Source organism: Pelophylax lessonae, assembly GCF_965119305.1.
Source record: "Pelophylax lessonae genome assembly, chromosome: 4".
Classification (NCBI taxonomy): Eukaryota; Metazoa; Chordata; class Amphibia; order Anura; family Ranidae; genus Pelophylax; species Pelophylax lessonae.
Genome location: NC_138771.1, coordinates 585,201,761 through 585,215,175, shown reverse-complemented (window position 1 = coordinate 585,215,175; position 13,415 = coordinate 585,201,761). Strand labels below are relative to the sequence as shown.

At 43.8% G+C, this 13,415-nt stretch overlaps 1 protein-coding gene across 1 annotated transcript in view; it reads right to left on the bottom strand.

Annotated features, from left to right (window-relative positions):
- Window positions 1–13,415, bottom strand: part of GMIP (GEM interacting protein) — a gene marked incomplete at its 3' end in the record, with an annotated part of 200,121 nt that overhangs the window by 11,754 nt on the left and 174,952 nt on the right. The window contains exons 19-21 of the mRNA XM_082253719.1: window positions 12,742–12,926; window positions 7,276–7,540; window positions 4,668–4,707 (exon numbers count right to left, since the gene is read on the bottom strand). Of these exons, the coding sequence (XP_082109845.1) occupies window positions 4,668–4,707; window positions 7,276–7,540; window positions 12,742–12,926 (490 nt within the window). The remainder of the gene's footprint in view (window positions 1–4,667; window positions 4,708–7,275; window positions 7,541–12,741; window positions 12,927–13,415) is intronic.

Below are 13,415 nucleotides of genomic sequence, written 5' to 3'. Positions count from 1 at the left end.
ATTGGACTAGTACGGAGTACCCTATCCCCTGCTGGGAAATTACGGCGATGGCAGGCCAATCTCTGCCTGTACTGCGGAGGTTCTGGACATTTCCTAAGCAACTGTCCCGTGAGACCTAGTAAGTGCCTTCCTCCATGTCCTGTCTACTTCAAGGTCTCTGGATCCCCTCCTGCTTACCTTGTCTTACCCATCTTGTTGCAGGTGGTGGAAGAGGAGATCCCGCTCCAGGCAATCCTTGACTCCGGAGCATGCAGCTGCTTCTTGGACATCACCTTGGCAAAGAGATTGCAAATACTGCTTAGGAATAAGAAGCAGAGACTTGAAGTCCATCTAGCTGATGGGACTATCCCCAGATCTGGACCCATGACACAGGAGACTATCCCCATCCTAACCTGGATGAACTCTGGTGATCTGGAATTTCTCTGCTTTGACATTTTGTGTTCCCCTATTTTCCCTATTATTCTCTGAATTCCTTGGCTCCGGGCGCACAATCCTCAAATTGATTGGCCATTGGGGAGAATCTCCTTCAGCTCCGAATACTGCCAGCAGCACTGCTTTGTCCCCGAAATCAGCGAGCCTCCCATTTGTCTGTCTGTCCAACCCATCACCAAAATTACAATTAAAAATCGTTACCCACTTCCTCTTGTCCCTGAACTCTTCCAAAGATTCCGGTTTGCCCAAATCTTTACCAAGCTAGATTTACACGGTACCTACAGCTTGGACCACATTCGCGAGGGAGATGAGTGGAAGACAGCTTTCTGGACCTGCTTCGGGCACTTTGAATATCTAGTCATGCCCTTTGGACTATGTAATGCTCCAGCCACCTTCCAACATTTTGTAAATTAAATTTTTCGAGAGTTCCTAGATCACTTTGTAATAGTGTATCTAGATGATATTCTCATCTTCTCTGCCTCCCTGGACCTTAATTGGGTACATATAAAAAGGTTCTTGGCCACATTAAGGCTACATGGACTGTATGCAAAGGAAGAGAAATGCGAATTTGAAAAACTAGGGATCTCTATGGACCCACAGAAGGTGGCTGCTATTATCAATTGGCCAGTTCCCACTGACAAAAAAAGGCATCCAGAGGTTTGTCGGGTTCGCTAACTTTTACAGACACTTTATCAAGGACTTTTCTATGATCATTTCTCCCATTACCCAGTTAACCCTCTAGCAGGTCCGGTTCCAATGATCTCAGGAAGCCCAGTTAGCCTTTGATCAGCTTAAGATCCTCTTTACATCCGCTCCAGTACTGCAACACCCAGATCCAGCTTTGCCCTTTGTTCTTGAGGTAGATGACTCTGAAGTTGCCACAGGAGCCATTCTGCCTCAATGTCAGGGGCCCAAGGCCCTGCTTCACCCTGTCGCTTTCTTCTCCGGGAAGATGACTCAACTGGAGAAGAATTATGATGTTGGTGACCAGGAGCTACTAGTCATCAAGTCGGCACTGGAGGAATGGCGATACCTACTGGAAGGCATTACACACCCCCTAGAACCTAGAGTACCTCAGGACCGCCAAGCGATTCAGACCATGGCAAGCCCAATGGGCCTTATTCCTCTCCAGGTTCAACTTCCACCCTACATATTATCCAGGATCCAAAAATGGGAAAGCTGACGCTTTTTCCCGCATGTTCCCAGAGACCCCGGAAACATCTACTCCCAGCACGATCCTGTCACCACACAACTTTTTGCTGCTCAAAACTAATCTAAGCACAAGTATCAAGCAAGCCTCTGCCCGGTACCTAGAAGCCAAAACCTTGGCATTACAAAGAGACGGGAATCTCTTGTGGCATGATAGTAACATTTTCATCCCTCATGAAGTGAGACCCCAAGTCCTGAAGGCTTGTCATGATCACCTCCTTACCGGCCACTTTGGCATCAGAAAAACGCGTGATCTTGTTCAAAGATCCTTCTGGTGGCCCAATCTCAGACAGAATTGTAAAGATTATGTGGACTCCTGTGTGATTTGTCTCCGCAGTAAAGGTCACAATACCAAGACTTGGGTTTGGCTGAGACCTCTCCCTGTTCCGGAACAGCCATGGAGGATGATATCAATGGATTTTATTGTCGACGTACCCCCATCAGACGGATTCACCACCATCTTGGTAGTAGTCGACAGACTGTCTAAGATGGCTCACTTCCTGCCTATGAGAGGCACCCCCTCAGCTCTGGATACAACACATATATTAAAGAAATTGTCTGACTACATGGACTACCAAGTAGTATTGTGTCTGACAGAGGGTTGCAGTTTACTTCCAGATTCTGGAAATCATTGTGCAGGACTCTACAAATCCAAGTCTGTTTGTCGTCCGCATACCATCCACAAATTAACGGACAAACAGAAAGGACCAACCAAACATTGGAGCAATACCTGAGATGCTTCTCTACCTTTACCCAGGACAACTGGGCATCTCTTCTTCCGTGTGCCGAATTTGCATATAATAATTTGGTTCACACCTCCACGAATCAATCCCCATTTTGGGCAAATTATGGGTTCTGTCCCTCCTTTTTGCCGGATGTCATCCCAGAGGCTTCAGTACCTGCAGTCCAGGATAGGGTGGCCTCTATATAGTCCAGCTACCGGACCCTTAAAGAAGCAATGCTGAAGGCTCAGGAGGATTATAAGAGGCACTTTGACAAAAAGAAGAGGGGACATCCTATGTTTAAGGTTGGAGACAGCAAATATCAAACTCACTTGTCCCTCACGGAAATTGGATCCTAAGTTTATTGGACCTTTTGAAATCAAAAGGAAAGTTAACCCCGTGGCATTTGAACTAAACCTTCCAAACTCCTATAAGATACACCCAGTCTTCCACGTCTCTTTACCTTAATCAGCAGTGACTAGTTAATTTCCTAACAGGAAGGAGCCTCCTCCACCTCCGGTTACGGTAGGGGAGGACACGGAATTCAAAGTGGAGGCCATCGACATCGTGGATGGTCGAAGAAGAGGAAGACAAGTGCAGTATTTCATTAAGTGGAAGCGGCTCCCGCCTGAGGAAAACTCAGGGGAACCAGCAAGTAATGTACATGTCCCTAAACTCCTTCAGGAGTTCTTCAACAGATTTCCAGAAGAGAAACAGGCACGTTTGGGCATCCGGAGGCTGCCCCTCGGGGGGGGGGGGGGCACTGTCAGGGAAGAACTTGATCAAGAATGGCAGCTATGCCAATTTACAAAATGGCCGCACGGGACTGTCAGGAAATGGCAGATATGCCAATTTACAAAATGGCCGCAAGGGACTGTCAGGGAATGGAAAATATGCCAATTTCCACGCGGGACGTCCTAATTAGTGCCAATTATCAACATCCACTTCTTATATAAACTCAGCACTGGTTGCCATTCATTGCTGGATTATCTTCAGCTAATACCTGATTTCCTTGTGCCTTGAAACTCCTGCTTGACTGATTACCCGTTACCGACCCGGCTATCCTTGACCTGCTCTGGCTTTCTCCTGCTCTGAGCCTGGCTTGCCTTATGGACTTCTCCCTGCCTGCTCCTGATTGACTACCTGTGTTTGACCTTGGCTTGACCCTGACTATTCTATCTGCCTCCGCTTCCTGATTGACTACCTGTGTATGACCCTCGGCCTGGCTTCTGACCTTGATTGCACTAACCTGCCTGCACTTCCAGTAATCCAAGTGACTGTCTTATCTACTGCGGATCCGATTCCTGAAACAGCTACACTTGCAGGCAACCCGTGCACCTTTCGGCACAGTACCCTCTGTCACCATCCCCAGGGGTGCTCTGCACTCAGCCGCAAGGGGAGCCCTCTCGTTACCTCAGCCTCCAACCAGGTTTGTGACATTGCCAAGCCATGCCCAAGCCCTTTAACAGGACATTTTTAGCAATCCATGAAATTATTTAACAATTAAACACACGGGCATTTGAGCAAAGGATTCTACTCGGATCCCAACAACCAGTCTTTTACTAAATCTGAAGTTTGACAGATATACAGTACAAATGTATATGTTTTCAGCAATTAAGGGGAAGACTGGAACCCTATCTTTTAATTGCAGCTCTAGTTGGAATTACAGCTTATTGGGCTTACTTGGGGCAAGAAAAGGGAAAATAAACCCTTGCAGTCACAGACACCTCCAATTTGGTCACTGAATTTGATGAAGGTTCTGGATCTGTTTAACGCTGGGCTTCTGTTCTAAGAACAGAACTCTTTTTACCCACATCTTGAAGCACCTGCTTAGGCTGGTTATTAGATTGTAAGGGACCTGTGTACTGGAAGTCCCCTTTATTGGGGATAACAGCCCATTTCCCTGGTGTGCCAGGATATTTTATTTTACCTTAACAAAGAAAAACATATTGGGAGGTAAAATGGTAAAAGTGATTTGACTCTCTCTATTTGTATTAAAATGATGATGAAAATATTCCCTTATCTGCAGCATTTTACACTATCCAGGATGATAGGGTAGTGGGCCCTAAACAGAGGTATAGGAGCCACATGTAGTTCCCAAGAAGCCTCAGTACAGGTGCTAATGTAGGTTGTGCATTTATCTGAACATTGGCTGTGTTATACACTGCAAAACAACATGAAATATAACACAAGAGACAAATTTAGAACAAAATGAAATGCAATATGAACACCCTTAGCTCATCTGTGGTTCAGAAGTAAATGAATTGGGTTTAAACCACTACAGACAGATAGATAGAAACTTACCTGCTGGTTGAGGACAGGCTTCAGCACCCACTTCTGTACCCTAAAACAGATTACCATTACAGAATTACTTCCAAATATAAAATACTTTCATATATTACAGTACTATTATATTTTTTTCCAAATCCTTTATGACATTTTTTTTCAATGATGAATACCTAATAACTTTATACCTATGAGCTAATTGCCTATTATTATCTACTACCCAAGTTAATCTATTTTCCTTTTAGTTTACCTAACCCTTCTTAAAGTGTTACTAAACCCAGGAGCCTGCATTCACTATATCTGATCTCCCACAGTACACAGAACATGGAAATGCAATTATTTTAGTACATATAAAGCTTGTAGGAGGAGTTTTCTGACTGCCCTATGAGACTGCAAGACTCCTGACCCTCTGTGTGGACAGTGCTGATTGGCCCTGTGCTGATCACATGCACTCACCCAGGAAAAAAAACCCTCCAGCAGTACACACCAAACGGAGCATGTGCAGCCTGACTCCAAAAACTCTGTGTTATCAGGAAATTATCAGGGGACAGTGGAAAGAGGAGAGGATCAGAGAAGACAGGATCAAACAGCCTTTTTACACAATGCATAGGATTAACCCCTTAGGTTCCACAGTGAGTATAACAAGCATTCTTTACTGCATATACAGACTGATTTTACTGTTGTGAGTTTAGTAACACTTTAATCCGGATGGCCTTAAAGTGATACTATACATAAAATGTTTAACTTCCACCACTTGACCTCCAAAAGATTTACCCCCTTCATAACCAGGTCATTTTTTTGCTAAACAGCACTGCGTTACTTTAACTGACAATTGCGCAGCCGTGTGACGCTGTACCCAAATAAAATTGATGTCCTTTTTTTCACACAAATAGAGCTTTCTTTTGGTGATATTTAATCAACACTGCGTTTTTTAAACATCTAGGGCAATCAAAGAGTTAAAAGTGTTTATGTGTACTTTGTGTGGTGCTTTCACCAGGGGAAGTAATGGATTTTATTCCCTGCTTTGAGGGGAAAGAAAATCTATTACTTCCCCGCTGACAGGACAGGTCTCTGCCTTGTTTACATAGGCAGAGCCCTGTCCTGTGTGAATTCAGGACAACCACCAGGTGCTGGCGGTAATCTATTGGCCGGCAGCCGGAGATCGACATCTGCTGTGTTTAATCACAGCATGGCCGGTTCGCTGGCAGCCGGCACCCCCTACCTGGAAGTGTCAGATCACATACTAGGTACGTGATCTGGCGCAGCCGGTACGCCTTGCCGCCGTATATATAGGTTATATTATCAGAAAATGGTTAATATAAAGAAAAAAAAAAATCATCTGAGTACCTTATTTAATAATAACTGTTCAGCAGTCCCGATTCCCAGGTCTTTCCTCTCCTAAGGGAAAAATCTGAGGGAAGACTTCCGAGTACTCTGCTGATGTATACTCTTTAACAGCAAAGAACATCTAGACTATGATTCCGTGTCTGCACAGCACTGATTAGTGCTGTGCCAGTCACATTACATTAAAAAAAAAGACTTCCAGAATAAAGAATCAAAACAACGTGTTTAAGCTTATTACAAATCTATAGTTCAAAGCGAATATTTATTATTATTTTTTTTTTTTGCAATAACATGGTGTTGGCTTAGTTTAAATTGATTGACAAAAGCTTTCACTATGTTCACACCGTAAATAGATCTGGAGGAGGTCCTGCCAATCACTGGCCGTGTAACGCCTCTCCAGCCTGTGTCTATGGTGTGTATGTGCTGGGACTAACAAGGAGATGAAGCCTCCATCAATTACCATCTTATATCCCACCCCCATCATTTTTAGCAATATGAGGACATAGAGGAGGAGGGAGTGGGCTGCCATTTATACGGAGTATATACACCCACATGTGTGACTCTATAGTTGTAAGCTGTTATAGCTGCAAAGGATGGGCCAATTCAATATTGAACCCAATATTGAACCCTACGGACTAAAACTGGGATGCCATTAAAATGTATGTGCGTGTAAATGCAGACTTCGGACAATATAGTGTAGCTTGTATTGACAGTTTATAACAATTTGGATTTACTGACATTTTAAGATAGCTGCTGCAGGTTAAAAAGATTATATTGTGACAGATGTACATTTGCATGGAATTGGGTGTAATCAGTTTCAACAGAGAAGGGGACCTGCTACAAGGATAGAGAAATAATACATTACTAGATTTCAGCTTTAAAGAAAGTAAGGGGTCTTACAGCCCATTCAGACTGGTGCGATCCGACTTCGAGGGGCGACCTGTGTGCACCGCGACTTCGGTGCGACTTGCAGGGACTTCACATAATGGAAGTCTATGCAAGTCGCTCCCAGGTCGCCCCAAAGTAGTACAGGACCCTTTTTCTAAATCGGAGCGACTTGTGTCGCTCCTATTAGAACGGGTCCTGTGCTAATCAATGGCGAGCGACCGAGCGCGACTTGTCAGGCTGACAAGTCGCGCTAGTCTGAATGGGGTACACATGTACTTTCACATGTACAAAGCTTCAGAGGGGCTTTACATATATTTGTAAACATCTTCGGGGTACTTGGCAAACATCTGAGGTTAATAACAGTAAAGTTGTTGAGTGTAATTATTTCTCTTACTTCTGCCAGTAACTCAACAGAATCCAATTCTGCCTCAGATGGCTCCTCTGCTGCCCCCTGGTGGCCGGATACAGGAAGCTCGTCCATTCCAAATATTTTCTCATAGTTGTTAATGAGGAATTCGACAGCTTGTGCCTGGTAGCCCGAATCCAGCAGGCAGGTCATAGGCTTGTCCTGTCCAGGAGATGGACGAATCAGTGTTGGGCCGAAGATAATTCCCAGGTTATTAGGATTCATTTTGTTCTCCTCAAATTTCTCTGAAACACTGGAGGGAATACAAAGAAAGGATATATTGCATCTGCACACTTCAAATAAAAATCTCAAAATGATTTCAATAGTTAATTCAAATGTTTCAGTATCTGAAATCTACATAGGAAATCATGCATGTGTATTTTATATATTAAAGCCCAACTCCGGGAAAAAAATGCTCTTTTAGGTATAGGGGACACAGAGAAGAAGAATTACTTACCTGATCCTCCTCTTCTCCCTGCTACTAGACTGGTCCCTGCAGCGCCTTCTCCCCCACAATATAGTCTAAGGTTCTGGTGTCATCGAGACCAATGCAGGGTTCAAAGGACAGCCCACCATTGGAGTGGATTCAGAGGATCAGGTAAGTATAGGTGCTTCTCCTCTCCCTGGACAAAACAAGCAGTTAACCCTTGCAGGGCATTGGCAGCTCCACTGCACAGGATTTTTGTAAATTTTTTTGGAGTTAGGCTTTACAGCTGAACTGTGGGAATATGAAAAACTATCTTTGCAGTGGAGCTTCCCTTGCGGTGCAAGAGTTAAATGCTAATTTTTACTTAATGTACCAGTAAAAACACTTTTACCTACCTTATCACTAACTCCCCCACTCACTTCTTTTCTCTCCCGCTTTGGCTTGTGGGCGGCCCTCACCTCCCTTGCTTACAGTGTAGGACTGATAGCCTTGCATTGTACATGATGATGCGATTCGGTACTGTGTTAGTTTAACAGGCGATTGCGCGGTCGTGCGACGCTGTACCCAATTAAAATGTATGTCCTTTCCCCCCCCACAAATAGCACTTTCTTTTGTTGGTATTTGATCCCCTGTGCTATAAACAAAAGAAGTATATATATATATTTTTCACATTCTGCTATATAACATCCCTAATAAAATGTAAAAATCAAAATGTTTCATAATTTTAGGCCAATTTGTATTCTGCTACATATTTTTGGTAAGACAAATTCCAATAAGCGTATTTTGATTGGTTTGCGCCAAAAGTTATCGCGTCTACAAACTAGAGGAAAGATTTATGTAATTTTTGTTTTTACTAGTAATGGCGGCGATCTGCGATTTTTAGCGGGACTGCGACATTGCGGCAGACAGATCGGACCCCTAACTGACATTTTTGACACTTTTGGGGGTACCAGTGACATTACTACAGTATCAGTGCTAAAAATATGCACTGTTACTGTAATAATGACACTGGCTGAGAAGGGGTTAACCCAGGGGTGATCAAAGGGTTAAGTCTGAGCCTACGGGAGTGTTTTCTAACTGTATGGGGGAGGGACTTCTGAAATTAATACAGAGACCTGGGATGCTAAATAGGAGGAACACAGACGCTCTGTGTGCATTCCAGAGAGACCAACAGCAGACTGTCGATCTCTCTCAGTGGGGAGCGATCACGGGTGCCCAGCAGCAATCGTGGCTGCCGGTCCCCTGGATCGGCGTACTCGCTTCCTAATGGGGGCAGGCTCACGCCTCCGGCAGTGGGCACATGCCCCCAGGTGCGCTCCTGCGAACCGACGTACCCATACGTCAAATCCCGCAGCCGAGCCAGCCTGCCTCAGTATATATGCGGTAGACGGTCGGCAAGTGGTTAAGTAAATTCGCTTTTTACTGGTACCATAGGCAAAAATGAGCATTTAACCCTTGCAGTGGCAGGGAAGCCCCACTTCAAGGGTAGTTATTTTATCTCCCCGTTGTTCAACTCTAAATTGTTTCTGAAGCCAGAAGCCAAACAGTGTAAGTACCTGAATTTGACCCTTTAGTTTTGGATAAAGACCAGTTCTAGGATTTTAGAATCAAATGTAGCTTTTGTTGAGATATTCACCTCACTGTTACTGCTCCCCGGCAGACTCAGCGACCTGTGAGCCCAGGTCATAGTAGACACACCCCCAGAGTTGCATCAACACTGGATTTGGCTCACAGAACATCTTCACAGAACAGTGATCACATGCTTAAATCTCCTAATAGGGACACTTGTTCCAGTGACAACTATCTAAGAGAGGTAATCTTCTCATTTCATTGGGACTTCCGCTGACTTCCTGTTGCATGTTTCATACAGGAAGTGAAGGGAAATCTCCTCAACAAGACAAAGACATAAAAAAAAAACAAAAAAAACAAATCCGTCAGGGATTTAAATGTTACCTTCTCTACCTACTGGATTCTGATCTAATTTAGCTGAGCGCCAGGTAGATATAGTTACAAAAATTAATGCAGCTCTGTATTCATTAATACTTCATTCTATGTACAGTACTGTGCAAAAGGGTGAAAAATGCTGTCAATTAAGAATGCTTTCAGAAATAGAAGTGTTAATAGTTTATTTTTTTATCAATTAACAAAATGGAAAGTAAATGAACAGAAGAGAAATCCAAATCAAATCAATATTTGGTGCGACTACCCTTTGCTGTCAAAACAGCATCAATTCTTTTAAAGTGGAGTTCCACCCTAATTTTATACTTACCTCCATCTTCTCGCTCCGGGTGAAAAAGAAATGGATAATCACATTTTTTTTTTTTTTTACTTACCTCGTAGCGAAGAAAATATACTTACCTTACTTCCTTCTTCCTCCTTCCTCGGCCGCGGCCCGTCGTCACTTCCTGGCTCTGCAATGATTCCTGGGAGCTGAACGTCATAGCTCCCAGGAATCATTGCGCCTGCACCGGCCCCGACGTCAGTTCCAGGGCGCGCGCGTCATCCCCTTCTAAGCAGCTTCTGGGCATGCGACCCGGAAAAGACGGCGGGGCCGGCGCAGGGCATCGTGGGACCGAAGAAGGCGGAAGAGGACGCCGAAAAGGATCTCGCTGGCTTCAAGCTGCCCACATATGAGATGGCAGCGCTGGACAAGACGTTTTCAAGGTAAGTATTTGTCCTAACAGGTAAGTTCAACCCGGGACAGATCAGAGGCTAGCCATTGTGGAATGCACTAGCCCTGACTGTCCCGTGGGTATTTCTAAAAAAAAAAAAAAATTCCAGGGTGGAACTCCGCTTTAAGTACACTTGCACACAGTTTTTGAAGGAACGTGGCAGGTAGGTTGTTCCAAAACATCTTGGAGAACTAACCACATAGCTTCTGTGGATGTAGACTGCCTTAAATACTTCTGTCTTTTTATGTAATCCTAGACAGACTCGATGGTGTGATCAGGGCTCTGTGGGGGCCAAACCATCACTTCCAGGACTCTTTGTTCTTCTTTACATTGAAGTTAGTTCTTTAATAAATTGGCTGTATGTTTGGTGTTGTTCTGCTGCAGAAGAAATTTGGGGCCAATCACACTGCTCCCTGATGGTATGGCATGATGGATATGTATCTGCTTGTATTTCTCAGCAGTGAGGACACATTGGACCCTGACCAAATCTCCAACTACATTTGCATAAATGCAGCCCCAAACTTGCAAGGAACCTCCCCCATGTTTCACTGTTGCCTGCAGACACTCATTATTGTCCTGCTCTCCAGCCCTTTGTCGAACAAACTGCCTCCTACTACAGCCAAATTTTTCACATTTTGGCTCATCAGTCCATAGTACCTGCTGCCATTTTTCTGCACCCCAGTTTCTATGTTTTCTTGCATGGTTGAGTTGTTTAGCTTTGTTTCCACATCAGAGGTATGGCTTTTTGGCCACAATTCTTCCATTAAGATCACTTCTGCCCAGACTTCTCCGGACAGTAGATGGGTGTACCTGGGTCCCACCAGTTCTGTGCTGGTGGCGCTGCTGAACAACTTCTGATATCAAAGGAAAGTCAGCATGATGTGTCTTTTATCTGCTGCATTAAGTTTCTTTGGCTTCTTCAAAAGAGCTTGAACAGCACATCTTGAAACCCCAATCTGCTGTGAAATTTTTGCCTGGTAGAAACCTTGCTGATGCAGTATAACTACCTTGTGTCTTGTTGCTGTGCTCAGTCTTACCATGGTGTGTGACTTGTGACATTAAACTGTCTTCCACAACCTCACCTTAGTAGCAGAGTTTGGCTGTTCCTCACAAGGTTTTAGGCCTCCTACACAGCTGTTTCTGTTTCAGTTATTGACTGTTTTTCAACCTACATATGAAATTGATGATCATTAGCACCTGCTTGGTATAACTGGTTAATCATACACTTGATTCTAACTCTAAAAAATCCCTGATTTAGTGCAAGTGTACAAAGTGTGCAACTGTAAGAACTGATGCTGGTTTGAAGTCAAAGGGTAGTCACACAAAATATTGGATTGATTAAGATTTTTCTTCTGTTCTCTCACTTTGCATTTTGAAAATTGATAAAAATAAACAATTAAAATATATATATTTTTTAAAGTATTCTTACTTTACAGCATTTTTTCACACATGCCACATGTTTTGCACAGCACTGTATATTTTTAAATTTAAGCAGTTTAAGTACCTAAATTTGATTTGATATCAGCCTTGTTCCATTCCCTGTACAGCAGAACATAGAATTAGATAGGAAGAAGCAGCACAAGCCAGACTGTTGTGCTGCAGTGCTCATTTGCTAACAAGGACATGCTGATAACAGGGGAGGACAGGGTACCAAAGGGATGAGCTCATCAGTGTGCTGCTTCTCTTATCACTGTCCAGTCACAAGCTGGGGGGTGGACAAGACCTGTAAGTGATACTTAAGGCGAAGTTCCACCTCCCCCTCCAAAAATTAAAAGTCAGCAGCTACACATACTGTAGCTGCTGACTTTTAATATTAGGACACTTACCTGTCCTGGAGTCCAGCGATGTCGGCACCGCAGCCGATGTTTCCATCAGCTGTCGGGTGCTGCCGCCGCCATTGCCGGTAAGGGAACCCAGCCGTGAAGCCTTGCGGCTTCACGGCGGGTCCCTACTGCATAGGAGGAGGGGGCCGAACTTCTAAGGGACGGCGCCGTATCCCAGAAGTGGGGAAGGGTACCTGGCAAAAACAGGTACCCATTCCCCCCTCCCCCCTTAAAGGTGCCAAATGTGGCACGGGAGGGAGGGGGGGGGGAGGAAACAACTTTTGGGTGGAACTCACAGACAGGTCTGTGATGTGTAGAAAATCTTAAAACAGAAATACAAATGGTAGGTAAAACAGCTCCCATATATTGCATTTTATCTACTGTATGTGTTTATCTGTTTGCCAAGAATCTTTCTTTAAAGATTCCAGATCAACAAATCAACACCCAAGAGTCCAGTTTTATTCACAAATACTGTATAGTGTCCTCCAGATAAATTGGATCTAAGTTTGTAGTTAGAATGCCTTCTCCTTACTGATACAGGTGCGCCGTTAGGTGGCGGAGTGTATTGTAGTTACTGGGTGGGAGGCGGCAAAGAATATCCTTCATTCGTTGAATGGCTTCTTGTTGAATCTCTGGCTCTTTCTTCTCTTCAGGGAATTCTTTTGCGAAAGCCATAAATTCTTCATATAGGTGATGAGTGGCCACAGAATCTGGAAGCTGGAGGGAACATGGCATACATCACTACTTTAATGAGTAATAGTAAGTCACAAAACTATTATCCTTTGTCTTTTCACCAGTCAGTTTTTTGTTAACTAAGCAGAAATTCAGAAACAATATCACTTCCCGACCTAGAGGGCTTCAGTGGGCACATTTATATACTGGAGATATTAGCATGCTGTTTATACAGACATAGTTGGTTGCAGCAGCTACATGAAGATCTTGGAGAACCAAAGTCTCAGCCAACTGTTTTCTATGTGGACAATCAAGGATGTATAAAGCTTACAAAGGGTAAAAAGATCAAAGCCAGAACCAAATACATTGAAGTCAGACACCATTACCTCTGAGACCTTGTGGAGCAAAATGTGGTTGTACTTAATTAATGCAAAATTGATAAGATGATAGCAGATGCTGTAACAAAACTACTACTAAACCCAATGTTTTGAAGAATTACAAAATAAAGATCGGACTCGTATAAATAGTTGTTGA